Source organism: Scleropages formosus, chromosome 20 (assembly GCF_900964775.1).
Source record: "Scleropages formosus chromosome 20, fSclFor1.1, whole genome shotgun sequence".
Taxonomy (NCBI): Eukaryota; Metazoa; Chordata; class Actinopteri; order Osteoglossiformes; family Osteoglossidae; genus Scleropages; species Scleropages formosus.
Window position 1 is genome coordinate 24744370 of NC_041825.1, and position 27725 is coordinate 24772094.

The 27725-nt window shown below is 42.5% G+C and overlaps 1 protein-coding gene across 3 annotated transcripts; it reads left to right on the forward strand.

The window, feature by feature from the left end:
• LOC108927507 (arf-GAP with dual PH domain-containing protein 1) lies at positions 1-27341 on the forward strand. 3 transcript variants are annotated; one of them, XM_018740870.2, is made up of 12 exons: positions 1-81; positions 339-443; positions 11813-11943; positions 12445-12536; positions 16208-16302; positions 16710-16822; positions 18451-18597; positions 18698-18781; positions 18953-19015; positions 21814-21885; positions 23491-23722; positions 25708-27341. In XM_018740870.2, the coding sequence occupies exons 2-12, from the start codon at positions 356-358 to the stop codon at positions 25734-25736; spliced, it is 1146 nt and encodes a 381-aa protein (XP_018596386.1). In that variant the 5' UTR covers positions 1-81; positions 339-355; the 3' UTR covers positions 25737-27341. The 3 variants fall into 3 exon arrangements, with proteins under 3 accessions (XP_018596386.1, XP_018596385.1, XP_018596388.1); XM_018740869.2 differs by having other exon boundaries at positions 342-443; XM_018740872.2 differs by lacking the exon at positions 1-81 and adding an exon at positions 103-266.
• Positions 27342-27725: the final 384 nt, after the last annotated feature.

Below are 27725 nucleotides of genomic sequence, written 5' to 3' on the forward strand. Positions count from 1 at the left end.
CCGAGTGCCTGCGCGCCTCAATCACACCTAGTGCCACGGGAGTCGAAGCCGCCGGTGGACGCGCTCTCTTGGGGGTCCTCTGTACGTACCGCCGCCTCCGATTCGATTGTCCCCAGACGGGAGCGCGCGCACCTGTGCGAGCGAGGGTACTTAGTTTAAGCTGGCCGAAGCCAGGAGGGCGTAGCATCGAAAAATGTAGACCGGCTGAACGGCGCGTGGAGCTACAGGCGTCCAGTTACAGCTGTGCACGCACCGCGCCTAGCTAGGTAGGTGTGGTGGGGGATTCACATCGCGCACACATTTGTCTTTTCTAACGGCCCCATGTGTTTGCTCCTCAGCAGCAGGCTGCGCGAGGATGACGGTGAACGAGAGGGCGACGCGCGCTCTGAAGGAGATCCTGCAGAAGCCCGGCAACGACACGTGCGCGGATTGCGGCGCCCCCGGTGAGTGCAGCGACAGGCAAGCACAGCGCGAACGCGCTCGTGAAGGTGGCGGGAGCGCGCTGGGCAAGCAGTGGCACGTCGAGGGCAGGGCAGCGCAGCGCAGCACGGCTCTCACATAGGCTCGGCCTGTGCGCTGGGGACTGGAAGACACACATTTACACACACTTGAGCAACGGTAAAATTGGCAGGAAGCGCCGTGATCATAGTTAATACAAATATTAGTCTTCAAAACCATGGCATGAATAGATTTAGGCCAACAACACATATGCATGTGATTGTTTTCTAATGTATTTCAACATTTCATGGGGGTAAGTTTTGTTTAAAATATAATGCACAATAGGTCTCAATACATTTTAATATAATATTCATTTAAAGTTTTATAATGGGTCTGAAAGGCTGTCTCCCCCGAAGGACATGAATGAGATCTGTGACTAAATCTCAGTCCCGTTGTCAGAAAAGGATTAAAATGAGAATTACTTCTCTTTGCAGCCAGAATTATTTTCAGGCACCAAGTTAAGGTGAATTTCATTTTAACAAAGTATGAAATAGATTGATGCCATTCACTGAGTTTTATAAAGTCACACCAAATAAATTTGGTTATGGTGGCTTGCCTGCAAAGCTTCTGAATTGATCAATGAATACAAATATATGTTTGATATTGCAGTGGAGAACACATATATCAGTGAATAATGTCCCAATGAATTTTTCAAATGTCCTAATGAAAGTACTTGAATAAATATTTAGTGCAGATTATTTCACATTTCTTGAGGCATCCACATTCCCCAGATGGACAGCTTACTAGAAGGAAGTCAGATGTTTGTCAGAATTACAGTTTCAAAGGACAGACTGGAATCTCAGTGAAGTCAAAAGTATTTGTGTTTGAATGAATTTAGAACAGGGGTGCAGTGGCGCAGTGGGTTGGACCAGGTCCTGCTTTCTAGTGGGTGTGGGGTTCGAGTCCTGCTTGGGGTGCCTTGCGACGGACTGGTGTCCCGTCCTGGGTGTGTCCCCTCCCCCTCTGGCCTTACACCCTGTGTTGCCGGGTAGGCTCCAGTTTCCCGTGACCCTGTATGGAACAAGCGGTTCCGAAAGTGTGTGTGTGTGTGTGTGTGTGTGTGAATTTAGAACAATGGAGCAATCAGTGAATAAGTAAAATGGGGAAAACTGTTAAATTGTTTGAGAACTGGAATTGAGTGGGGGGGAAAAAATGAGAAAATCAGTAGAACTGACTCAGCTCTGCTAAAATGGGCTTCAGTAAAGGTTTAATTTGTTTTGATTATCTTTGGCAGCATTTGTAAATTATTCTTCAAGGTTTAACATGGGAACATCGATCAGCCATATTCGGGATTAGTCCAATAACACAGGTATTGTATAAGAGACCGTTTCCAGTATATTTTACTTCGACACGCCGGTACTCCCTTAATGATTTTGTAAGCTCTGCATACTTGTTTTTACTGTTGAATATATTCAGTATAATATGTAAGGACACATGATAAACCACGATATTCATAAGGTCTGACAGAGACGAGCTTGTGGAAATCATTGTCTCACTGATCCACTGTGAACAAGACCACCTTCTGGCTATTGATCCTGTGGTCAGTCATCATTGGAGAGTTTTTTAGAAGATGGTACAAGTTGGATATTTATTTTAGTGTCAAATTCGCTATAAGGAACAGAACCTGGAAATGGTCCAAAATAGTTTGAAACACTAGTTTGCCAAATGACTGCCAGTAAATTCATTTACACGTTTGTCTGCATTCTTGAATTGTACATCACTTGCTTGAAATACCCATATGCTATTATTCCCACCAATGTCATAAACTGCTTGTCCTGAGCAGGGTTGTAGCGAGCTGGACTTAACCTGGCGGTGCAGGGGGAGGGGACACACCCTGGATGGGAAATCAGTCCCCCGGAGGGCACCCCAAGCAGGGCTTGAACCCCAGACCTACCATACAACAGGCACCAGCCAAACCCTCTCGCCACTATGTCCCCCCGTTATTCTTATCTTGAGTATCATATACTGTACACCATATACCATGTACTACGTTTTAATCCCTGGTGCTAGACCTTCAGAGCTCGTTCCACGTTTGTGGAACATATTCATTTATTTCTTTGTGTACTTATGCATATAGAACATGCCGTGAGTTGCCAGTAGGCTCATTCAATCCCATTCAAGCTGCTGAGAGCGGGCTTAGCATTCACGCCGGTGCCCTTTGACCACGATAAGTCCTGGGGTGTGGAGTCCCAAGCCCTGTCTTGGTTGCCAACCCTGCCGTGGACATGAAGCAGGTGTGGTCATGTTAAACAAACATGCAAATCTAGATTAAATCCTAGCCTATCTCACACTAAAGCAGACAGGAACTGAGAAGGACTGTCATCGACCAGCATCTAAGAATGACACAGAAGGAGATATTTAACAAGCTGTTCTGCTCTTGTTTATTTGTTTGCTATTGTCATTGCTTAGCAGGGTTTTAATAATCTATGTAGAAAGTTGTTTTGCTAAATTAATTACACATGGTTTGTTTTTAGTTTTTTTTTTCTAGAGGTGGATTTAAACCAGTTACCATTTTTGCACAATTGCATATACTGAATAACTAATGTACTTCTGCCTGTTAGTATTTTTGGTATTATGCTGCAGTGTTGTGTATTGGATGCCCAGAAATAAGAGGAAGGGTGGAGTCCGAGAGGAGGTAGTGCTGCAGTACAAGGTAGTTAAAAAGGCTGCTGCAGTAAATATGGACTACTGATTCTCTACTTTTGCACTTACTGTACTGGTAAAGTTTGTTCACGCTGTATGTTTCCAGGTGGGCACTGGATCACTGTGCCTTGAACTGGAAACATGCATATAATATTCTGGGTGAGCATGTTTGGCAACAAGAGATTTTTGTTTATTAGGATTTTCAAAAAAACACACCTGCATGTTCTTGAGGTCCCTTCATAGGAAAGGTTAGCTGTGAATTCAGCACACGTGTGTGTTCTGCATTTCCCTTTATTACTTCGTACTTGCAGTAGTATTTACAGCAGAAAATCACCGGATATTGCATAACTGGATATTGGGAAGTTGTTCAGCCACAGGTGAAAACTTTGTTTTACTTCAAATTTTCAGTTTTTGTATAAGCACCATAAAGTAACGCTTAGAAAGACACAAGTACTTAATAGAACAGTTTTTCATCATAGTGCTTATTCAGTGTTAGACCTTGGATTTCATCATCTGATGATGAAAGTTCTGTTATCCCTTGATAATGTTCCCAGTATTAAACTGCTGAATGACAGAGAACCATAGTCTGCTATTTAGGGTTCCAAGATGCTCCCTTCATCTGCATCGGTCACTACTTCACAAACAGTCATGTACTCATCACTATTTTTGTCCTGAAGACACACACTGTATATGCATATTTGGGTGGAGGTGGTCACATGGGCATGGCAGAGGCTCAGGGCGACAGAGCTTCTAACACAAAATGGGCTTTTGTTAAAACTCTGTCCAGCTCGTCCAAATAGGGTGAAAACTGAAACAAAGAGCCATAGACTAGATGTTGGACATAACCATATAGAGGCACTCTCCTTTCTAGTCCTTCCTGTGTCCTATCTGAGTTCAGACCAACTGCCTCATGTCACTACCTCGACTGTTCTCTCCTGGGCAGCAGGTGGTCTTCACAATCCAGAACAACTGACATGGAATGGGTGCTCCAGAGCCATCTCTCAAGTTCAGCCATATCCCCATTATAGCCCCATGTGCGTGTGGATGTGGGTTTGAATCCAATTCAGTCTGTGGAGTTTGCATGTTTGTGTTCGAGCTCTGGTTTTCTCCCACAGTCCAAAGATATGCAATGAATTGATGACTCTGAATTGCCCTTTGTGTTAGACTTGTTCAAGGTGTGAACAAATCCAGCTTGTCCTCATAAAGTTCTCTTCATTTCTGGAGGTCCAACTCCTGAGGGTCTGCAGAACACCAGCCCTCCTTCCCACCAGAGGTGCCACGGTCACGTTTCAGTGGTTTAGACCAGCAGATTTTGCTGTTTTCCGGGTCAGTTGAAGAATGACAGAACTGTCAGAGCATCAGTGTTCTTCCTTATTCTTTGGCTCTGGAAGGAATTCTGAACATCTCGCAAATAAAGCAGCACTTAACCGTTTCTTCTGTTTTGGCAGCAGTGAATTTCTGTCTTTCAGCATCATTGGCTTGGTCATTTGTGGTGTCATTGGCAGAACCAGTTCCAGCATTTCTGTCTCTCGTGAGGCAGACATGTGGCAAAAAAAATGTAATCAGGATATGTTTTCAGTCATTCATATTTTTTTTTATTTGCCATAAACAGCTGCATTGTTATGTGATTGCTAAGCCCAATAGTTTGTTTGAAAACATATTTCTCATACAGCCTACTGTAAGACTCTCAGGCTCTTTATTTACTCTCAGTAAATAGAAACTCAGTCAATTTAGTAATAAACGTAGTAGCCGGGGAAGAAGTTCCACTATTGCCACATGTTTTAGAGGGTTTCGCTGTTGCCACATTTGGAAAAAAGCATACTTGACACGCCAGGGCAGGTCCTGCACTGTAGATGATGGGTGTGGGGAAGCGCTTCAGATTAGCTTTCATCACCTGGGAAGTTGAACAGCCTTTTGGATAATAGTGTTGGGGCTACAGCTGAAGGGCCTGGTTCTGAATTCCTAGTGCTACTGTAGTGATCAATGTAGACAAGGTTGATAAACTCAGGGGGTACTGGAAACCTGTTCAGAACTCAATTCGTTTGTAAGGCTGATGTCACTTTTGCTATGTTACAGTCAGTGCACAGTGAATAATACGATGAATGAAGTTAGGTTTGTTAGGGAGTGTTTAGAAATGTCAGCATATAAGCAAAGGATCTGGGTCTCAGTCCCTCTTCTAGTTGTTTGGAACAGCTGGTAGCATAGTGGTTAGAGCAACTGCCTTTAGACCCAAAGGTTGTAGGTTCAAACCTCACTTCTGGCTGTAGTACCCTAGTTACCCTAAATTGCTCTAGTAAAATTACCCAGCTGTGTAAATGGGTAGATAATTTTAACATTGTAAGTTGCTTTGGAGCAAAGCACCAGCTAAATGAATAAATGTTTCTGCTGACTATGGTACAAAAGGTACTTAACTTATAAACACCACTTGGACTGGAAGTCTGTTTGTAATTTACATTTATTCATTTAGCAGATGCCTTTCTCCAAAGCGATGTACATCTCAGCAAAAATAATCTGTGCATTACAATACAATCTGTGCATTACGTATTTGTAAAGTCATTTTTGTTACTAAGTCACAATCAATAAAAACTGAATAATGTATACATTCATCCTTTTTTAAGGGGTTAGGTTCTGAAAAAAAAGACAAATCTTTAAGCTATAATAAAATATTATTATAGTTTCCCTATAACACTTTCATCTATCTGGTACATTAACATAGTATATAGTGGTTAATGCTGTCACCTTGTAACTGAAGGACCTGGGATTCAGTTCCATGTCCTCTTGTAATACCCTTGACCAAGGTACTTGCTTTGAATTGATACAGTAAAAATCCAGCTGCTGTATCAATGGGTAAATCATTGCAAGCATCTTCGAGTACATACCTGATGTAGTCAGTTTCTTTGGGCAAAGGTGTTGTAACAAATGCAAAGATGCCTTCCCAGGACATGCAGGCCATAGAGGGTCGGGGCTATGGGGATACCATGTCTCAGACCTCCCTATACAGTCTCTCATTTATCGGTCATTCATTTGCAGGACTGACACCTGACTGAGCTAATGAACTCGCACACAGATGGGGTAGCCCGGAAACAGCCAGGGGGCATGGCGAAATAGGATGTTTTCCACCTAAATTTGAAAACATGAAACACATTTTCACTAGAGTCAGAGTTCATTATGCAAAGTACCTCTATTTATCATAGCTGCATCTCTCCAAAATGTTTTTTTTTTTCCAAAATTCAATTCCAGAACAACTGCAAATTGTTAAAACTAAATGTACTGTATTGTTTAAGAACCACATTTAATGGCGTTTATATTTGTGCTTTATCTGTGGTAATATTTTTAAATAATTTTAATTGACTTCAAATCCTCCCATTTCTTTATTCCTGCAGTTTAAAAACATGTGTTAAAAGAAGTGTTCAAATTTTACTTCACTGGTATAAATCTAATTTATGACTGTACTTTAAGCAGTGATACATTGAATTTGTCTCAGTTCAAACAGGAATTAAAATGTATGTATAATATATGATTTCTTCAGCCTGAAGTCCTAGCACACTTTAAATAGCCTGTTTTTTTCTGCTGTATCAGGAGCCTAAAATTAAAAATATGATTATACATGTGAGAAGGACGATGTGAATCTTGTTCTCTTCCCTTGGGGGCGTCCCTCAGTTATTCATGCCGTGCTTTATTATTCATGCATAAGCATTATGTATCTCGCTGTGTGTCTTTTGAAGCTATTGTGCTTGGAACTAATGTAGCAACCGTGGCAAAACACTGCCATGTTGCTATGGTTTCCTTTGGCGTAATAATAGATGTGAAAAATGACAAGACAATTAAATCCAATTACAGCCTGTGTGTCGCAAAACCCCCAAATAGCTGAAAGCGCTGTATTTGCAATAGTCTCTTGAATGATATTAATTCCATGTTTACTAATACCAGTGAGAGAGCAGAAAAATTCCCTCGAAATAGTGAATGTCTTCTGTTGGCAACAGTGCCATAACAGGGTTAGTGGTAGGGTGACACAGGAGCAGGAATCGCTCGAAAGCCTTGGCCTTCCTTCGCATTCCTCTCAGTTGCCATGTTTGAAAGCAGGGAACAAACAGTGTCTTTAATAGAAATGGCTTTCCATCTTCAGCTGGTAGCATACTGGTTAGTGCTGTTCCTTTTGGACGCAAAGATTGTGGGTTCAATTCCCACCTCCAGCTATACTACCCTTGAGCAATGTACCTATGCTAAAAATTGCTCCAGTGAAGTTACTCAGCTGTGTAAATGAGTAAACAACTGTAAGTACCTTAACAGTGTAAGTTGCTTTGGAGAAAAGCCCCAGATAAACGTAATGTTGGAAGACTCAGTTTGAGCAAAAATAACTCTCAGTGCTTATGATTCTGTGGAAGTGTCCAGCAAGAGGTGTAGAGATTAAAGACACTGACCTGTAACCTGAAGTGGTGGGCCAACAGTAGAAGAGAGGTTTTAATTAAATTGTTTCAGTTACTCTGTTAATTGGTAAAACCGGTACATTTTGGTTCATTTTTATTAATGGGTAAAATTACATATCACTTTGATGAAAGGAGATATGTAATGAGATGTATGTAATAAAAAGGTGATGTCAAAACACATGTACTAATAAAAACATATTGAATTTACTGCACAGAGGGGGTGCGGTGGTGCAGTGGTGCAGTGGGTTGGACCTTATCCTGCTCTCTGGTGGGTCTGGAGTTCAAGTCCTGCTTGGGGTGCCTTAGGATGGACTGGCATCCCCTCCTGGGTGTGTCCCCTCCCCCTCCAGCCTTCTGCCCTGTGTTGCCAGGTTAGGCTCTGGCTCCCTGCAACCCCATATGGGACAAGTGGCTCAGATGGTGTGTGTGTATGTATTTATTTATTGACTTTAACTATCCTGCCAATGTAACTGTGTCTTATATGATATAGCTCATCTGCTGTTATTATTATGTATCTATTAAGCTATCTTATAGTCTTGGGTTTGTATAGTAAGGTACTTTCTGTGATTTGCTCAATTGTAAGACTGGATAATTTTTACTGTGTATCAATTTAGGACTGGTAAGTTGGTCAAGAGTATTAAAAGCAGGTGCAGGATTCAAACCCACGTGCTTTGATTGCAACTCAGTTGCTCTAACTGCAATACTGTCCACTGATCCATAGCTGTCTGTATCTGCATGCAATATTTTATATAAACTGGGCCACTTTTGATTATTACCCCTTGGCAGGATATATTAAAATAAAGTTTACAGTGTCACACATGTATATTTTAAGAGCAAGAGCAAAAAAAAAACATGAAATGGATTTCTAATGAAATATGCATCATGTTGCACATTGGATGCCTCTGCTAATTGTGTTAATAGATGAATGCCTCTTGGCATTCTGTGATAATGAAGTACAGTTCAGTATAATACAAATTTTACAGCGGCGGACGTCTGGAACGTGACAGTTTAAATATGTGCATTTGTTAGTAGTAACAGCAATACATGTTAAATGGTTTGACAGTGAAACATGCATTGCTTTGACTGGGCTTGGAAAGTGATTGACGATGGCTGAACTTGCCTTGATGTGATGAATGATTCTAGTGGTCATGTGACTTATGCTGTGAGCTTTGAGGACAAACTATCGACAGCACTTAGAGGCAGGGCTGTGAAGTCGGTACACAAAACCTTTGACTCCGACTCCAGTAACCCAATAATTGCTTCCAACTCCACGACTCCGACTCCACAGCACTGCCCAAAAGTTGCATATTATTTTGGGGGTCGACTTATCTGGAGAATATAGCCCTAAACCTATATTACACCTCTAATTTTTGGGGCTCGACTTTTACGCTGACATATACAGTACATTTAGTTGGAGTCGGTACATTTTTACCCACTCTGACTCCAGTAACCCAGTAATTGCTTCCGACTCTGACTTCACAGCACTGCTCAGAGGAACCAGGGAATGTGGTTTTGCCGTATGAAATATTATGCAATAGTTTGTAGCAGATGTGTGTATTTTGTGCTCTTGGACATCTCTGACTTTTGAGAAGTTGTGAAATGATATTTACTATGGTTGGCTTTTTTTTTACACATTTTACACAATTTTACCCATTTCCCCATCCATTGATCCTAAGTGACTTCTGTTCAACAGTACAGCCAGTCCTGAAAAGTGTGCTTATGTAGAGGTATACACTCTGAACGGGATGCCAGCTCACTGTTTTTGGCCTCCACACCTCCTGCTGGGTTCCAGGTTCGAGGGTGGTAGGTGATTGTGGTGAAGAACTCCCTGCCTGTGCAGTCAGACAGTGGAAATCTAAACTGGTACTGTACCTAACTGATGGTGGAGCTTTACATGTGGAGGTTTCACTCAAAACTACAGCATGTTTGTGGTATCAGAGGGGAGTACTGGTTTCCTGTGTTGTTGAGTTTGGTCGTCTTTGACCTCGGTTCTTGTTCCTGGTTCGTAGTGCTGTGAGATAATTTTACCACAGCTATAACTCGTTCTTTACATGTTTATTATTTTGCATGGGTTTTTAACTTTGAAAAATATCTTCCAGCAGTACCATACTTTAACAGTACCTTAGAGTTTAGTTTATAGTCCAATTAACAGTTTTACTCGATAATGCAGTTTGAGACACAGTAACATAACAGTGGTACCCCCTAAGGTTTGAATCAGCACCCTCTGCACAAAATTCAGCTTCCCTGAATGGTCTACATTCAAAAGAATTATGCCTAAGGAGGTTCATTTTCTTTAAATGCTTTTTGTCAAATCATTCATTGTGATAGTATCCTGTCATGTGACCAAAATTGTTATTTTTTTACCTTTGAATAAATGAATAAAGTAGTTACTAAAAAATAAATTAATAATTTAGTACACTGATTGTCATCGCCAGGACAGACGGACTGGAGACAGGTGAATGTTGGACCCAAGTGTGGGTTTTATTTCGTGACTGGGTTTGTGGGACAAGGCAAAACTCGTTGGTCAGGGACAGGCGAAGGTCTTCGGGGCACGAACGTCACAGTGTGGGCAAGGCAAACTCAATAGTGAGTGAAAACAGGCTAGGGTCAGGAACCAAGAGCTAGGTAACTGGGCAGGATGCGAAGAGCACGAGAAGTACGCTGAAACTGCAAGATCACTAGGGCGATTGCAAGAATCCGCATCGGGGCTTGGATTTGGAGCTCCTTTTATCCCCGGTGTCATCAATTGGCTGCAGGTGTTACCGCTCCGCTTGTTCCCGGGGGCGTGACACTGATAAAGACAGACTGGTGTCCCATTTTGGGTGTGTCCCCTCCACCTCCAGCCTTACGCCCTGTGTTGCCGGGTTGGGCTCCGGCTCCCCGCCACCCTGCCAGGGGCAATCGGTTTTAGACAATGTGTGTGTGTACACTGATAAAGGCTGTTCAACAGTTTCACAAGCTACATTGCGTGATATGCAAGTGTTGGTAAATTACAGTGTATAATATATATCTAGAAGACTTGATCATCCACTACACCCCAACCAGACTGCTATGCTCTTCCACATCTGCCCGCTTGGTCTGTCCCATGCACGAAAGGTAAAGTACAAAGGTTCTCGGTTTTGGGTTCCATTGTGGTGGAACGATCTCCCCCTCTCACTCAGAACTGCTTATTCTCTGTCTACGTTTAAAAAGGGTCTTAAACCTCACCTCTTCCAGACTCACTTCGCTCAGATTTCTTAAGTTCATGTAAAGTGTAAATGTTCATGCACTATAATTTTATCATCATGCCCGGATAAGCCTTTACGCAGCTACTCCTGTATTGTAACATAAATATTTATATGTATCACAAAAAATATATATACTGTATATTACTAGGAAGGTGATCAGGAATTGTAGATATTCTTATAAAGTAAAGTTTTATGCACAAGTGTGCTGAACTACTTGTGTGATGAACATTGGTTTACATGGTGGAAAGAAACAAACTGTACTTAAGAATCATGGGTCTGCATCTATATCTCTCTTCCTGCTAATGTAACGAACATCGTGTATTTTCTATGAGATTTACATTGCACTGGAGAAAAATGTCTGCTAAATACATACACGTAATGAAATATGTATAACAATGTATAGTAGTGGATGTGCATTATACTGTATATAATATTGTAATGACCTGTGTTACTGAAGAGTATCACCTTCAAGTGGAAAAAGATGTTTATTGTAAATAGCTGGAATAATTGGAACTGTGGGAAAAATGTAAAATAATAGTTCAACAGCTGTGGAGGCTGACAGGGATTATAAGGGGATTAGTGCCTGTTGGGGAGTGTAAAAAGGTTGGCTTGAGGTCTAGGTCCTTGACGAAAAGGTGTCCTCGTTCGTTTATGCCTCTTGCTGTGTGCCGGTGTTCCAATAAATTTCCATAATGAATGGTGTCCATGCATCCTTCTTTGTTGCATCCAAACCCAGAGCACCGCACACTACAATATATACACTGGTGGACCCACCCAGCATGTACACTGATGAACTCTTTGTGCTTCCAGGGTAGACTCCAGACCTTGGAATACTGTATACAATTATTTATCATTTGTCATGAGTTTACATTTATTTTTATTACATGATGTGATTACTAAGTCCATTGAATGTCTAGTTAACACATTCTCACATCCATATGTTTTTATACCTCTCCATTATTGTCCCACTTTTCCTCTCCATATCTATTCTTTCTGCCCCTATTCCCCCTCCTCCAGATCCTGAGTGGGGCTCCTGTTCCCTGGGGGTCTTCATTTGCCTGGGCTGCTCCGGAATTCACCGGAACCTTCCCAATGTGGGCAAGGTCAAGTCTGTGACGCTGTCGCGCTGGGAAGACTCTGAAGTGAAGGTAGGACATTTAGTATGAAAGTCAAGCTCAAACATGATTAGGGTCAAAGTCAACGTTCAACCTTGTAAAAACAGTGAGTTTTTAAACACTTTAGAGAAATCTGAAACAGATGCACAGTTCAGAACATGAGACATTCTATCACTCATCCATTCACCTGTGTTTAAACTGAAACACTTCATGTAAAGGAACCGACAGCAGTCATGTGCCTCCAGTCTGAAGTCATGATTTCGCCATATTTGTTACTATTAGATGTGTTACATTCAAAACATGCTTCCGCAATCTGCCACCAGTCATCATTTTTACAGTTGTGCTGGCATTAAACTGACTGTACGTCGAGAATCGTGTTTTCATTTGTATCTCTCCTCCTCTATTAACTCTGAGTTGTATGTTGCTTTGGAGGAAAGCATCTATGAAATGAATAAATGTAAATGTAAATATAAATGTAAATGTGGCATTGGAAGAGTACCCACATTTTAACCCACATGCTCTGGCTCCTCCCAGTTCATGGCAGAGAACGGAAATAAAACCATGAAGGCCAAGTATGAGGCCGTGGTTCCCGTCTACTACTACAAACCCTCGCACAAAGACTGCCAGTAAGTGATATGGAAATATCCTTACTTCATCGATGTCATAATACTGCGGCTGCTTCTTCCTCCTGCTTTGATGTGCGTCACTCTTGCTGACTGCATACGCATCAGTCCAGAGAATGGTGTAGGGAACATAGGGCAGCCAAAGCTCCTGGGTTGAGACAGGTCAAGTGCTGAGAAGGACACGGATCTTATAGCCGTGGGCAAGGAAAAAAGTACTCAATTTTATAAGTAGAACAGTGGCTAACAACTGACAACTGTTAAGCAATTGGCTTTTGCTATGAATTTCTTTGCTTGTTCCTGGTTTACGCTAAAATTCACAATAGTTATTTATTTTGAATAGGGTTTATTTATAATTTACAGAATGGATTTTACTTCTGTGCTAAACATTGTCTTCACCTCACATGCTATCAGTCACATGGCGTTCCTTAGACTTCTGAGATGTTTTCCATCAACTCACAGTACAGATAATAAATGCGTTAAACGCATGGGAAAAGAGTGGTAAATTCTCAGAGAAAACCAGACCAACAGGATAGGATGGTCCAGACTCATAGAAAATCTATGTCTCCTTCACATATTATTCATATTTGCTCGCTTCTTCATTCCATGAGCAGGTGGAGAAGTGATTAGAGCTGTTACCTTGCAGTGAGAGGGGTTTGAATCCCACCTTCTGCTGTAGTGCCCCTGATCAAGCAACTTACTCTGAATTGATACAGTAAAAATGACCTTGCTGTATAAAAGGATAAATCACTGTAAGTATCTTATTGTACAGACTTGACATTGTTTGGCACCTTGCAGGTATCAGGTAAGTAAAAAAAATAATTTTTAATATAACTCAAATGCTACATGGGTGGCTAAATGCAGCACCTCACCAGCTGAAAATGCTAAGGTGTTTTTTAGAGTCTAATGTGTGCTCAGTATATGTTTGCTGTCCTTATGTTGTAGCCAGATGCACGTCCCTCCTATAATGACTAACTGTAAATATCTGCAGGGTCGTGAGTGCCACCGTGCTGCTCCCTCCTATGCTGCTCGGAGAAGAGACGCCTGATTGTTACACTTGACCTTTATCAGTCTGTCTGGAACAGAAGGGAACACTTTCAGTAGCATCACTAGAGCAATACTTAACAACCATTAATGACCACTTTGGTCCACCATCCTCACTGTGCTCCATCCAACATGCCCCCTTGCAATTACACCTACAGGGCTAGACAAAGGTAGGTTCCAGATGTCAGCCTGCTTAGCTCTTTCTCCTTGGAGATCATGTTGCAACCTCTGTGGACTGCTAGGACAAGATCCGCAGAGCGATACACACTAAGGTGTGTGTTATTCCCCAACATCCAGTGGAAAAGCACTCTTCGGAAAAGAGAGCTTTGGTTGCTACTCTCACTTTTTCACTGTTGTTCCTGTTCACCTGTGTCAGGATGCAGTTACGTGTTTAACCTGAGAAGTAGCAGGTGGTATAGTGGTTAAAACTGCTGTTTCTAGACTTGAAGGGCACAGGTTTGAAGCCCATCTCCTGCTACAGAACTCTTGTTCAAGATACTTACCCAGGGTTATTAAAGTAAAAATTACTCAAATGGGTAAATCACTGTAAGTAGTTAACATTGTAAGCTGGTTTGGAGAAAAGGGTCATGTAAATGTAAAAGCCCCTGCTTTCCATCCATAACCATGTAGAAGTTCTTGGTCCTGTAGTTTCCATGTGGCAGGTTCTGTTTATTTCTGTCATGGTGGCAGACAGACTGGAGACAGACAGGTAGGTTGAGGACCCAATTGCAGGCTGGTTTTATTCTTGCAATCAGGTTTGAAGGAAAAGACAAGACCAAGGTCAGGAACAAGCAAAAGTCTTTCTGGGCATGAACATTACAATGCAGGCAACCCAAACTTTGTAGTTGTGATGACCAGGTAAGGCACAAAGAGCAAAGCCACTGAAACTGCCAGGGCACAAAGGCAATTTTGTCACAGACCTCTTTATATTCTGGGTCTCATTGATTAGACACAGGTGTTGCCGATCTGCTCGTTTCCGGTGGCATGACAATTCCCTTTGGGTCCCCAGTTAACGTTCATTCTCTCTGTGTTTCTCAAGTTTAAGTGGACCACTTAGTTATGGTGTGAGTAGTACAGTTTTTACTAGACCTCGCCATTCGTGGCTGACCCCAACTGAGCTTGACAGCTTTGTGCTTTGTTCATTTGTGAATACATCATTTTTGGCCCTAATCCCCACCAAGCCCCAGTTAGGTAACTAACTCATTAAGTACCGTCTGCTCTGCTGTAACACAATAGTTGTGTTCTTATGAAACAATACATTCTGCTAATTCTCTCCCATTGAAAATATCTGTTTCAGTTATGAAAATGGGTTGGGGCAGGGCATATGAAGTACAGGGGCAGTTGGTAGTTCTCCTGCTCTTGGGACATCTGCTGGCATAGTGGTTTAAACTGCTGCCTTTTCACCCTTTGCAGATTTAAATCTCACCTCTGGTTGTAGTACCTTTGAGCAAGGTACTTACCCTAGATTGCTCCAGTAAAAATTACCCAGCTGTACAAATGGGTAAAAAATTGTAGGTTGATTAACATTGTAAGCCGCTTCAGAGAAAAGCATCAGTTAGACGAATACATGTAAATGAGTCTAAAGGCTGTGTGTTCAAATCCCACTGCTTCTGCCCAGTGTGCTTCCCTGAACTGATACAGTAGAAATTGTTCAGGTGTATGCAGTAAACAGGTACATGACTGGAAGGCACTTAACAGCATGAGTCACTTTGGAAACCAGGTTGAACTACGTAAATATATAAATGCATTTCAAGTACAGAGATCATCACTCTGGAGAACTTACAGTACCCTGAAAATGATTTTAAACTGAAAAATTTTTGTACAAATCCTACGAAATAAAATGTATGGGAATGCGCTGGCACAGTGGTACAGCGAGTAGCACTGCTGTTTCCCAATGCCTGGAGTTCGTTGGAAGTTGCTTTGGAGAAAAGTGTCTGCTAAATATGTAAATGATGAAAGAATGTGCGGTTTCCAGCACTTCTTCTTTTCAAAGCACTTTGTATCGTCCAACTTCCCTTCAAGTGTTAGTCTCTGCTTTTTTGTTGGTACTAACCCTGAACTGACACAGTAAAATGTACCCAGCTGGACATTTTAATATGGAACTGGGTAACATGGAAATGGGTAAATCAGTATAAGTCACTTTGGAGAAAAGCAGTAGATGGTCAGTCACCAGAATGCTTCTTTACACTCTTACCTCTTTGTATAACCACGTTTGACTCTAGTATAGTGGAACAAATTTTAACACTACATGCAAAAAAAATGTGAGTGTTTATTTTCACAATAAGATCAAATCATTCCCAAACTATAGTTGTAAAACTCCACATTATCTGAGCTGTGTTCTACTGGACTGATGGTGTTTGTTGGTGTCAACTTGTCTTTTTTGTCCTTTTTTGTCCTTGTACCACATTCTCAACTAAAAATTGTCGAGCATGATGACACGTTTCTCCCTAGCTGCTCATTTTTGCAATTTATTGTTGCACAAGACCCAACACAAAAGGGTTTGTTGGAGAAAAAGTGTAACCTGACCAGGGCTGGTTGAGTGCAGACAGATCTGGATGAGTTATTGTGTTTTGTGTGGAAATATCTGGTGAACAAGGTGTGTGTGTGTGTGTGTGTTCATGTTCATTGTGCAGGGTACTGAGGGAGCAGTGGATCAGGGCCAAATATGAGAGGAAGGAGTTCACGGAGGAGTTTGTCGAGACGGGAGGGAAGCTGCCCTATGAACAGGGTGAGTACCTGTACCAGGCGTTGAGGGTGCGAGGGACCTCCCAGGTTCGCATCATGGGAAGTCTGCTCTTAAACATAGCTTTCATTGTCATCTTGGAGGGGGGACTCCTGTTGGGTTCCAGGCATTGTTTATTATTTTCTTTAGCAACAGCTACATAGAAACAGCAACATATAAATACATCCGCAAATATAACACATGGACAAAAAATTGCAGTCTTTCAGTGTGTGATCACGTGCGAACCTGTGTCTGAGATTTTGGAAACATAATTCCATAATTTATAAACATTTCCTAAGAAAGTTTCTTTCTTTGTCGTCTTCATCAGTCTTCTGTCAGAAATGTATTAAAGGTTTCTTTAAGGTTAAGTTACCAGTAGTTGTATGAGCTTCCCTGTCCGTGTGATTGTGCAGAGATGCGGGAGGGCCAGCTCATGAAGAGGGGCCGCGACAACGGGCAGTTCTTGAGCCGGAGGTTTGTCCTCTTTGAGCGAGACGGCACGCTGAAGTACTACACCAAGCATGACGTGAGTGGGGCAGGGCAGCATACACACACACCCAGAGCAACGCTCGCGAACATCACCTGGCTGTGTATCAGTTTAGTGTTTTTTTTAATTTGTCTTCCTTTTTTTAATTAGATTCTTAACAGTGCAAATCACCAAAAAAAAGAAATATGATACAAACAGAAGAGATGTAAGAAAACAGAATAGCGGGGCCATACACTAGTCAAAAGGCTTGAATTAAATATGTTCATAGTTCACGATTCAGATTCATAGTTACTGGAGCTCAAGGTGGTACTGATACACTGGTTGATGTCACTATGTATGTGAATAAAGAGAGGCTTTTTACCACTAAGTTTCCTTTTATGATTATGAAATTTTGTAAAAATTAATGAAATCATTCATAGTTGTTATCTCTGTTCCTGCTGATGTAGAAACCAGGCACCACATCTTTAAACAGTGAAGTCTTGACACAGATTATCATTAATGACTTTACATAAGTCTCTACAGTAGAGGGGCCAGCTGATAGCGTAGTGGTTAGCGCTTCTGCTTTGGCTCTGACAGTTGTCAGGTTGAATCCCACCTCCAGCTGTAATATGCCTGAAGTCCCTTTGGAAACAAGTCAGCTAAATAGATACATGTAAATGTATTGATGAAAGGACAATTTCTCTTAAATTTTTTTGAAACCAAGTTTACCTGGGTAGAATGAATTAGTTTATGTGAAACTTTTCGAGTGGGGTATGGCAGCATGGCAGGTTCAGGCAGTGCCTGCTGTGTGGCAGGTCTAAGGTTTAAGCCCTGCTTGGGGTACCTAGCGATGGAGTGGGGTCCCATTCTGGGTGTGTCCCCTCCCCCTTCGGCCTTGCGCCCTCTGTTGCCAGGTCAGGCTCCAGCTTGCCTTAGGACAAGCGGTTGCTGATGATGGATGGAAACTTCCCTAATAAAAATTAAATACTTAAATGGTGTTCATTTATTGTATTTTAATAGAATTGTTCCAGTAACTAATTTTATAAGCAACAGTGGCAGCATCAAAGGACCAAATCTTATTTTGAGTCGAGGGGTGAGATGTGAACAGATCCCATTTCCCACCTCTGATACTCCAGCACCACTGGCTTAGCTGGAACTGCACCGTGCCAGTTGACCAGGTTGTGGCATTTGCCCACAAACCCAGCATGGTAATTTGTGCTTAAATCCCCATGTTATGCAGCAGCAAGGACTGCTGTTAGCCCCCTGTTTGCGTGCATGTAATTCCTGCATCCCTCGCCCTCAAAGCTAAATTTGCTAGCAGCCCAGGGGATCACCAGTTAATTCCCCGTTAAGTAGCCGAGACATTTCCTTCTCCTCTGGCTTAGCTCTGCCTCCGAAAGCCTACAAATGAGACCACACTTCACATGATTTTAGAAATATTCAGCTGCTGCTTCTCCGAGATGAGACGGATGACAGCGCTGGCCGAGTGGCCACTTCATCCCGCACAGACCTCTTTTCCACAGGAATAAGTGACTCCGGTCATTTCATGCTTGTTGCCTCCATTCTTATGGAAATTGCTTTCAGAGGAACCATGTTTTTGTGAGAAGCTATTGGGTTGTAACTGTTACTCACAGCAGCACTGGACACCACCGTCAATGACCTTTGAACCTTTTTTCTGATCTTGGCAGTCCAAGGTACCTAAGGCAGTGATCAAGGTGGACACCATCAATGCCACTTTCCAGCCGGAGAAGATCGGGAACCCTAATGGGCTCCAGATCACCTACCGCAAGGATTACTGCACCCGCAACATCTTCCTCTACCACGAGAGCAGTAAGGTGGGTGTGGGCAGGGTTAAGGTAGAGGTAGAGACACAGGGAGGTCTACAAGTTAAGGATTATCTCCAGTCCTATTCCAGTCCTATTTTGTGTTAAACAGGAGATAGTGGACTGGTTCAACTCCGTCCGAGCTGTGCAGTTCCACTACATGAAAGTGGCTTTCCCAGGAGCCTCTGATGCTGAGGTGAGTGTGCCTCCTGGCCCTGACAGTCTTAATTGTGAAAAGCATAACGTGTCACTCTACATTTTTCTTGATGTTCATTGTGCTGGTGTTTCCTACCACATATCTTCTGTGTGCAAGGGAGAAGCTGTGCTGCTGAAGTGGTATTTGTGATTTCTTGTTTCTGTCGCACAGCTGAAGCCCAGACTGACCAGAAATTTTCTGAAGGAAGGGTACATGGAGAAGACAGGCCCGAGGGTAAGCTGGATCTCTCCATCTCGTCTTTATTTTGTTCAGTACATACTATTATTATTATTATTATTATTATTATTATTATTATTGTTGTTGATGTTGTTATTATATTGGCTCATCTGACTGACACGGTGTTGAAATATGTTGACAGTCAAAATATCAAAAGTGTCGCTTGGGTTTCTTCTGAGGTGCTCAGGTTTTGTCCTTCTGTCCAAAGTCATGTTTCAGGTGGATTTGGAATCTAAATTGACTGTAGTGTGTCCCATTCAGGGCTGGCTCTGCTGCTACACCCTATAGAAGATAGACTCTGGATCACCATGACCTGCTGTTAGACATGGATGGATGTATGGATGGATGGATGGATTCTTATCCAAAACAGATTGCAGTCTCTCTCATTCAGACAGCTGAGAGTTTAAATACCTGCTAACCAGTAAATTGTAGGCTACTGGCTGTCTCAGTAGTGTAGGGGTTAGGGCTGCTGCTTTTGGATCCAAAGGTTGCTGGTTTGATCCCTAACTCTGGTTGTAGTACCTTTGAGCAAAGTGCTTACCTTAAATTGCTCCAGTGAAATTACCCACCTGCATAAATGGGTAAGTAATTATAACTTAAAGGGGGGCGCAGTGGGCTTGGCCAGGTCCTGCTTTCTGGCAGGTCTTGGCTTTGAGTTCTGCTTAGGGTGCCTTGCGATGGACTGGTTTCCTGTCCTGGGTGTGTCTCCTCCCCCTCTATCTTTATGCCCTGTGTTGCTGGGTTAGGCTCCAGTTTGCTACGACCCCACTTGGAAGCAGACTTGAGTTGGGGATATTCGCTTATGTGAATATCAAATAGTAAGTCTTGTTGTCACCTCCATGTCCTGATGTGGTGTGTTGGTTGGCATTGGTTTGTTGGTGGTTAACGGATGGCCGGAATGGGAGGTTTCTTGGTGGGTGGAATCACCGGGATTGCACCGCGAGCATGGAGGGGGGTGGGTCTGGGATGCCAGATCTCGCCATTGAGCCTTCTGGAGGTGTCGTGAGCTCAACTGAATGAAACATCAACAAAGGAAGGTGCTCACTTGACAACCCCAGCGAAGTGGTCACTGTGACTCCCGGTGAGGAGGGTAGTACCTGTCCATGATGTGGGCTGATTTATAGGTGGAGGGAGATATTCTGAGGTGGACTGGGTGGTATATAGGGCCTTAGGAGGGATGGGGTACTGGTGACATGGTTGGTTTGTGTCCAGCCCCTGTAATTTTGGCACAAGGGTTTGAAAATCTTTCCGTGTATAATACTGTATGGGACATGCGGTTTCAGACACTGTGTGAATCGTAACCTTACCACTGTAAGTTACTTTGAAGAAAAGTGTCAGCTAAAAAAAAATTAAATAGTATTATTCAGGTATTCTATGACATGGCACTTCTTGGAACTAGCAACCTTAAGTTTGCTTGTCTGTTCCCTTAAGCACTGTGCTATCCAGTGTCTTCAGATGGAACTGCTCAGCACCTGGATTAATGTGCTGCACACTTTTCAGACTTCCCTTTCTGCCCGAGTTCACATCTCAGAATGCTTTACTGCGTCTTAATTTCAGCTTTCGGCGTCTGCTGTTTTTCCCAATTCTTACGTTAATTAAATAATACCTACTGCAAACAAAGAGGGCAAAGAAAATCTCATTGGGGTTTCATATTTCTCAAGGCTAATTGACACCTTCTATAAACAGAGAGGACAAAGAAAATCTCATTGGGGTTTCATATTTTCTCAGGGCTAATTAATGTCTTCATTTTAGAGGCAAGACACAGTATACACTGTTTTTTCATGATGTGCTGACAGTTATTCCTGCTGGAACAATGCAGTCAATAAGTCCTTTGAGATTTATTGCTGTGACACAAGTCATCGTCAGCAATATGACATCAAATCTTTTCAGAAATTTAGATGAAGTCATCCACTTGACTGTGATCACAAGTTCCACCACAGACCTGGCAGGTTCTGTCACGTGAGAGCAGGTGGTGAACAATAGATCTTTTGCTTGTCACATTGTAACCTGTGGTGGGTAGAGAACCCACACCCTTCTGGAGGGCACAGTCCCTCTGATGGAGCACTTCGCAGTGTTTCACAGGGCTATTGCAGGCTATTGTGCCCAATGCAGAACAGGAAACAGCTGAGCAGGGCTGAAAATTGTGTCTTTTTTTAATCCATGTCAGACGTTCTTTGTTTATCATTGTTGTGCTGTTGGTGGAAATAGGCTCGTTGAGAGAATCCAGTGTCTATGTATAGTTATTCATTTGTGGCACATCAAACGTGGAGGAAGTGGAGGAAACAGGAGTGTCAAAACAAACGTCAGCCTCAGCAATGGTGGATGAAGCACCAATTCCTGTTCTTGGGGAACCAGCTGCCTGACCTTGGGTGACCCCCGACACTTTCTTTATTGTAGATGCCACTGATGCTGGGTGGCACGGTGGCACAGCAAGTAGCACTACTGTCTCACAGTGCCTGAGTGGTGCGAGAAAATGTGGCTTTGATCCCCACTCAGTCTGTGTGGAGTTTGCATGTTCTCCCCACGTCTGCGTGGGTTTTCTATGGTTTCCTCCCACAGTCCAAAAACATGCTGTTCAGGTTCCCCCACAGTGTGTGAGTAAAGCAGAGAGAATGTGTTTCACTGATGCATGGATGAGTGACCCATTGTAAGTAGTGTATCTAGCAGTGTAAGTCACCTTGGTGAATAAGGTGTGTGGGCTAGTAGCGCTACATAGTATCCATTGTAAGTTGCTTTGGAGAAAAGTGTCTGCTAAGTGAATAAATGTAAATGATGATTCCCCTTTTTTCTCACAGCAAACAGAAGGCTTCAAGAAGAGGTGGTTCACTTTGGACCGCCGACTTCTGATGTACTTCAAGGACCCTTTGGTAAGTGTGACCCTGCTTATCTTCATGGTTTCATGACTCACAGAGTAGTGTGCAGTCACATCAGGATTGGAGTTTTGTGGCCAGTCCTGGTGGTAACTCATCCATGAGAAAGAAATAGTTAATATTTGTGGAATTAGCAGGTGTATTTGTATTAGTCCACAGTATCTTACCACTAAACGTTTTGCACAGGTTGCTTAAGATTTTTACAGTTACATGTAAATTTTTTACATTTTTTGCATAAAAATTTACCTTCCATTTAGATGCTTTTCTCCAGTGTGATGCAGAACTCGAGAGTATTCAGAAGTGCATTCAACAACTGACAAAGGACAGACATGTGATTAGAAATGCACACTTTGTTTGTCTGTTTCATCATTTTTCTGGCACACTTTACTTAAGTAGCTGCCTATGGAAGTGAGAATCAGATGATAAATACACAAATGATCATGGCTTATGGTGCCAGATTAATTTATGTAGCAGCTTAGAGATCAGAAGGGAAGTTGGTCCTAAAGAGATCATAACCTTCTTGAAAGGGATTCAGTCATTCTGAGGGACTGAGAGAAATCACACACACATTTGCTGAAGCCACTCATCCCAAGGAGGGTTGCAGCGAGCTGGAGCCTAACCCAGAAACACAGGGCATAGGGCTGGAGGGGGAGGGGACATACCAAGGAGGGGATGCCAGTCTGTCACAAGGCACCCCAAGTGGGAGTCGAACCTTGGACCCGCCAGAGAGCAGGACCCAGTCAAGCCCACTGAAGCCCCCCGAGAGAGAAAACAAACACACACACACACCCACACCCTAAGCGGGGTCACAGTGAGCCAGAGCCTAACCCAGCAACACAGGGCATAAGTCAGGAGAGGGAGGGGACACACCCAGGATAGGACACCAGTCCATCACAAGGCACCCCAACAAGCAGGACTCAAACCCCAGACCTGCTAGAGAGCTGGACCTGGTAAAGCCCACTGCGCCACTGCGCCCCCCTGAGAGAAATCATTCCACCAAAACCAAGAACCGGCAGACTTTTAATTTTGGACCCCTTGTGAGTGGGACCACCATGGTACCACAGGTTGACAGGGTCAGTGCTCTTGCTAGGGGGCAGGCAGTCATCAGCTCTTGTAGATACTTGGGTCCTATCAGGAAGCTTTAGCACATTACACAAGGGCCACCCTTCAAGTCACCAGATCACTGTCATGCACAAATTGAAATGCTGAAATGTCCATATTTTTAAAAAGCATTTTAAGTTCAGTATGAAGGAAAAACCAATCTAATGTAGGCTACAAAAATTGGACTTTTACTCTCTTCGATTTGATTTATGCTTAGAAAAATGGCAGTTTTATGCTGCCTGTCATGGACATCACAGCAAAGTGAGTGAATTAAATGTGTGCTGGTGCTGCTTGAGCTGGGAAATCCATTAAGAATGTGAAACGATAGCTGCACACACAGTTTAGCGAGAAATTGTTTTGCAGCTCCATTTCAATAGCTGCTTTGTGATTCCCCGTGGGGGTCTGACATCACAGTTATTCATGTTTGGAAGAGAATTTGTTGGATATGGCAGGGCCAGGTGTGGGATCTTTCTAACCATCGGTGTCTCCTGCGATGCCCAGGATGCCTTCGCCAAAGGGGAAGTGTATCTGGGTCACCGCGACCTGGGCTACAGTGCCAAGGCCGGCCTGCCAGCGGGCACCCACTGCAACGGTGCATGGCAGCACGGCATCACTATCGAGACACCCGATCGCAACTTCCTGTTCACCTGCGAGTCGGAGGCCGAGCAGCAGGACTGGCTGACCCACTTCAACGCAGTCATCGCCACGTCCATGTCTCCACAGGAGTACTCCAGTAAGCTCTAAACCTCTCCCTGTCACCCCTTTGCACTTGCTTTGCATCGGCCTGTTTCAAAAAGCTTCTGTGTTACACTAGTTTCTCTGTGTTGGATGTGGCACCAGATTTGCAGCAAGATGACCTTAGATGCAGGAATTTAACGCCAAACTAGCTACACAGCTATTGAATTCAATTCAGTTAAATTCAATTTATTTTTATAGAATGCCCTTCTCACACAGTGACACAGATGCTGAACAAAGGCATAAGGCAAAGAAACAAATACTGGATATGTGTTTTATTGTCACAGCCTTGTCAACAGCTATAATAACAGCTTATAAACTTCTGACTAATCGACATCACAAAGTGTTTTGAGAAGTATTCAGTATGCAGTTTTCTCAAATGGATTAGATACCAATTCAAATCATGCACCTAAGCTTCACCTGCTATGTTGACAGGTAGTGATTGCGAAAAGTAAATGATACCTTAAGTTTGTCAACACCCTGCACTTGCGCTGGCCAGGTTTCTTTATTGTGCTTTCATATTCCCACAAGTTATAAATACCCCTGCCTGGGGATTCAGAACGTGCACAAGGCATTCTGGCTCACCAGAGGGATGAGCTGTCTGCCAGTATGGTCTCCGCAGGCTGCGTTGTGGAAGAGAGAATCTATGGCTCGGTTTCCGCCCAAAACACAGAGCTGTCATATTGCAAACATTACATTTATTCTTTCAACAGATACAGAAACCCCTCGACTTACACAAATAGATTGTTCTTCAACCCCTTACGTAAGTCAAAAGTTACGTATGTCACATTCCCTCTCCGCCCCCGCAATTCAGCATAGGCTAGCCTACCCTAGCCTAGGCATTTGTTGCAAACGTGAGTATAAAAAAATTACACAATATAACTCTCTAATAAATGTCAGACATATTAGATTTCTGTCATATTATTGTTTTCATGCTAGCTGTTCCTTTTATGTGCTCCTTTATATGTACAGCATCCTTCACTATAGTATTCACAGTCGTTACTGCTAAAGCTAGTTCCTGTGCTATAGACGATCATCTTTATCCACCTTCATATGTCCAGATTATTTTCAGTTTCATCTCCAAATTGATTGCTGTATGCTTGCGAGACGGTTCTCGTTTTCCTTCAAGTACACGTTTACCGCCAGGCATTATGAATAATGAGACTGGTAGAAAGTATGTGATAAAAGCACAGCATTAATGAGAGATATGTTCTTCCTGCCTTGTCTGGCTACGCCGACTTGCGCTTAACGTATTTAAGATGTTTTGCGTAAGCGCTATCCATAAATAATGTGTATGCCTGGAATTTTTTACGTAAATCAAATTTACGTAAGTAGAGGGGTGCCTGTACTTTCAGTGAACTAACTGTTGGTGCAAATTATGTTTGCAAGCAGGGGACCCACTTGTTCTTTTTTCGAGAAGATAGTCTAGTACTGAAGCATACAGCTATCTCACTTTCATGCCTCAAATATTACAGCATCACCGAAATGTAACTGTAAATGGAAATTCCTGGATGAAATTCCTTTTTTAACATGGAATTGTGAAGAGCGGCAGGTTGTCGGCCATTTTTGACCCCATGAGGTATGACGTGAGGTACGCCGTCATGAAGCAGAACTGCTGTATAGTTCAGAGCAGCATTGCTAGTCACCACCTCTGTCCAAGTCTATTGAAATCGGTGTGAAGTTTTGTTTTCCTGTTTTAAAGGCAGGGGGCATGTTAGTGCAGCGAGTAATGCTAGTACCTCACATGAGTTTAGACCTGAGTGTGCATGTTCTCCCCATGTTCACGTGTCTCCTCCCACAGACATGTGTTTCAGATGCTGATTTGAAATTCCCCAGTGTGTGTGAGTGTGTGTGTGTCTGTGTGATACGAATGTTTAAAAGATCAGCTGTGTGGATTGTGTAAAAATTAGTGTCCAGAGAAGTGTGTTCTTTTTCCCTGTTGATCTCAGTACTGTACTGAAATAAATGTGTTTTACATTGCAGTGGAGGCTCTTTTTAAGCGCAAACACTGACTGACATGAACACTACTGCCGGTCGGACATCCAGCACCAAACAGATCCTGGCAGGGGACCTTCATTGCTGCTCTTCCACCAAACTGGCCATGTGGTGCGAGGGTCCCTCTCTATGTTTACTGCATTTCAGCAGAATAGCTTTAAAAGTGACACAACCTGAAATCTGCCATTGAGAGTTATGGACTGTTGCTGTACAGTAGCATGTATTAATGTTTTAAAGAAAATCCTTTTTCATGGGATGACAGTACTGTGTGTCAAAATACTTGTACACTAATTCATTTTGTATTTTACTGCATCATAATTGTAAGCCATGACATTAAATTAATTACATTCAATTAAAATATTTTACAATATGGAATGGCAGTACCACTCATTATTACAAATTTAGTTTTCTCTGGTGTTGTTTAGGAAACAGTTTTCGAATTTTTAGTTACAAAGATGTCCTAGTTCCCATCTTCTCAGTACCATGTGGTCAATGTGATCCAACATCAGTTCCTTCAGCACTTCTGACACCTACTGGCAGATAGCAGTACTACAGCATGGTAATATAGATGACGGAGCCATTTAACTTCAAACAGGAGGGCATGTGATAATTTAAGAATTTAGCTGTATGGCTAAATTATAGTAAAGCCCATTAGATGCTTAAAAACCGCTGGGAACAAAAACAGCCTTATTTAATAGTGACCTGGTGCCCCAACATAAATCACACCAATGAGCCAAATATAATGGCGCTGACTACCATTAATGACATTTGTTGAGCCCCTGTACCTGGCAAGTGGTTAAAATTTTGGACCCTATGTAATATTAAAAGCAAAACTAGCCAAAATGAAGATGTCACTTCCATCACCACATGAGTATTAACTCATGAGTGAAACCACCAAATAGCCACCGTATGTGGATGCAAATATGGATGTAAGTGGTGGTGTATTTCTGCTGTGGTCCATTATGAACTTTTTCATAACTATTGATTTATACTTATTTTTAATTTGGGGCGTTTAATTCACTGCATGGCATTCCATGTTAAATGTTTGATTCTGGATAGATGGTGTGTGTTTGCAAACTGGAGAGTCTTTAAAAACAACATGGAGTTCCCTTCCTATCCTACATTGCTCTGTCCAGCTTGGCTGCCTTTGTCATTAAGACCTGCTATCACAAGGAAATGCCTCAAATGTCACCTGTCCAGTCGTCTGTCTGGTTTGATTTGGGTTTTGCACAGCTGAATGTTATTTGTTATAAATGACAGAACTGTACTCTACTGCATTGTTTAATACTGTACATTTTAGTATAAATCCTACAACTGCCTATTAGAGCTGAACTCGTTTAGAATGGTAAAAAGTTAATCTGTTTCATCTTGTTAAATTGTCATAATGTCTGTTTATTTTCTGTAGGAGGTTATTTTCTATATATATTTTCACTGGTCCTATATATCCACTAATTATGAACATTAAAATGAGGCTATTTCGTATCTTTATGTTTTTAAATTGCTGTAGGCCGGTGTTATTGTCACTGGGACCTATTCCGAGAATACAGCTGCAGTGCAATTTGCATTTTGTTAAAAAAGGAAAGACATGCAACTCAATGTTATCAGCAATAAAACCAAGTTGGTACATGATTCGGTGCTTGTTTGTGAACTTTTTACCTGGGACCCCACCATCTGCCATATTGCTGGTCCTGTGCACTCCATCCTCCAAAAAGGGCTGGGGTGCAGAAAGTGGCCCATGAGTGAGTGGTGCACTGCACTCTTCCTTCTGACAAAAGTGGCACAAATTTATTTCTTTATTTTTATTTTTATAGAGCGCTCTTCTCACGCAGTGACACGGAGCGCTTTAACACAGGAATAAAGTAAGAAAAATTGATACAAGCAAAGAAGACAGTCAACTAATGGTTACCATAATGAAGAATTTATTATAGGGCTATAAGTATACCTACTGGCCACCGGAGAAAGGAACAAAAACTCACACCTGAAGGTTGAGGGAGAAAAAAATACCT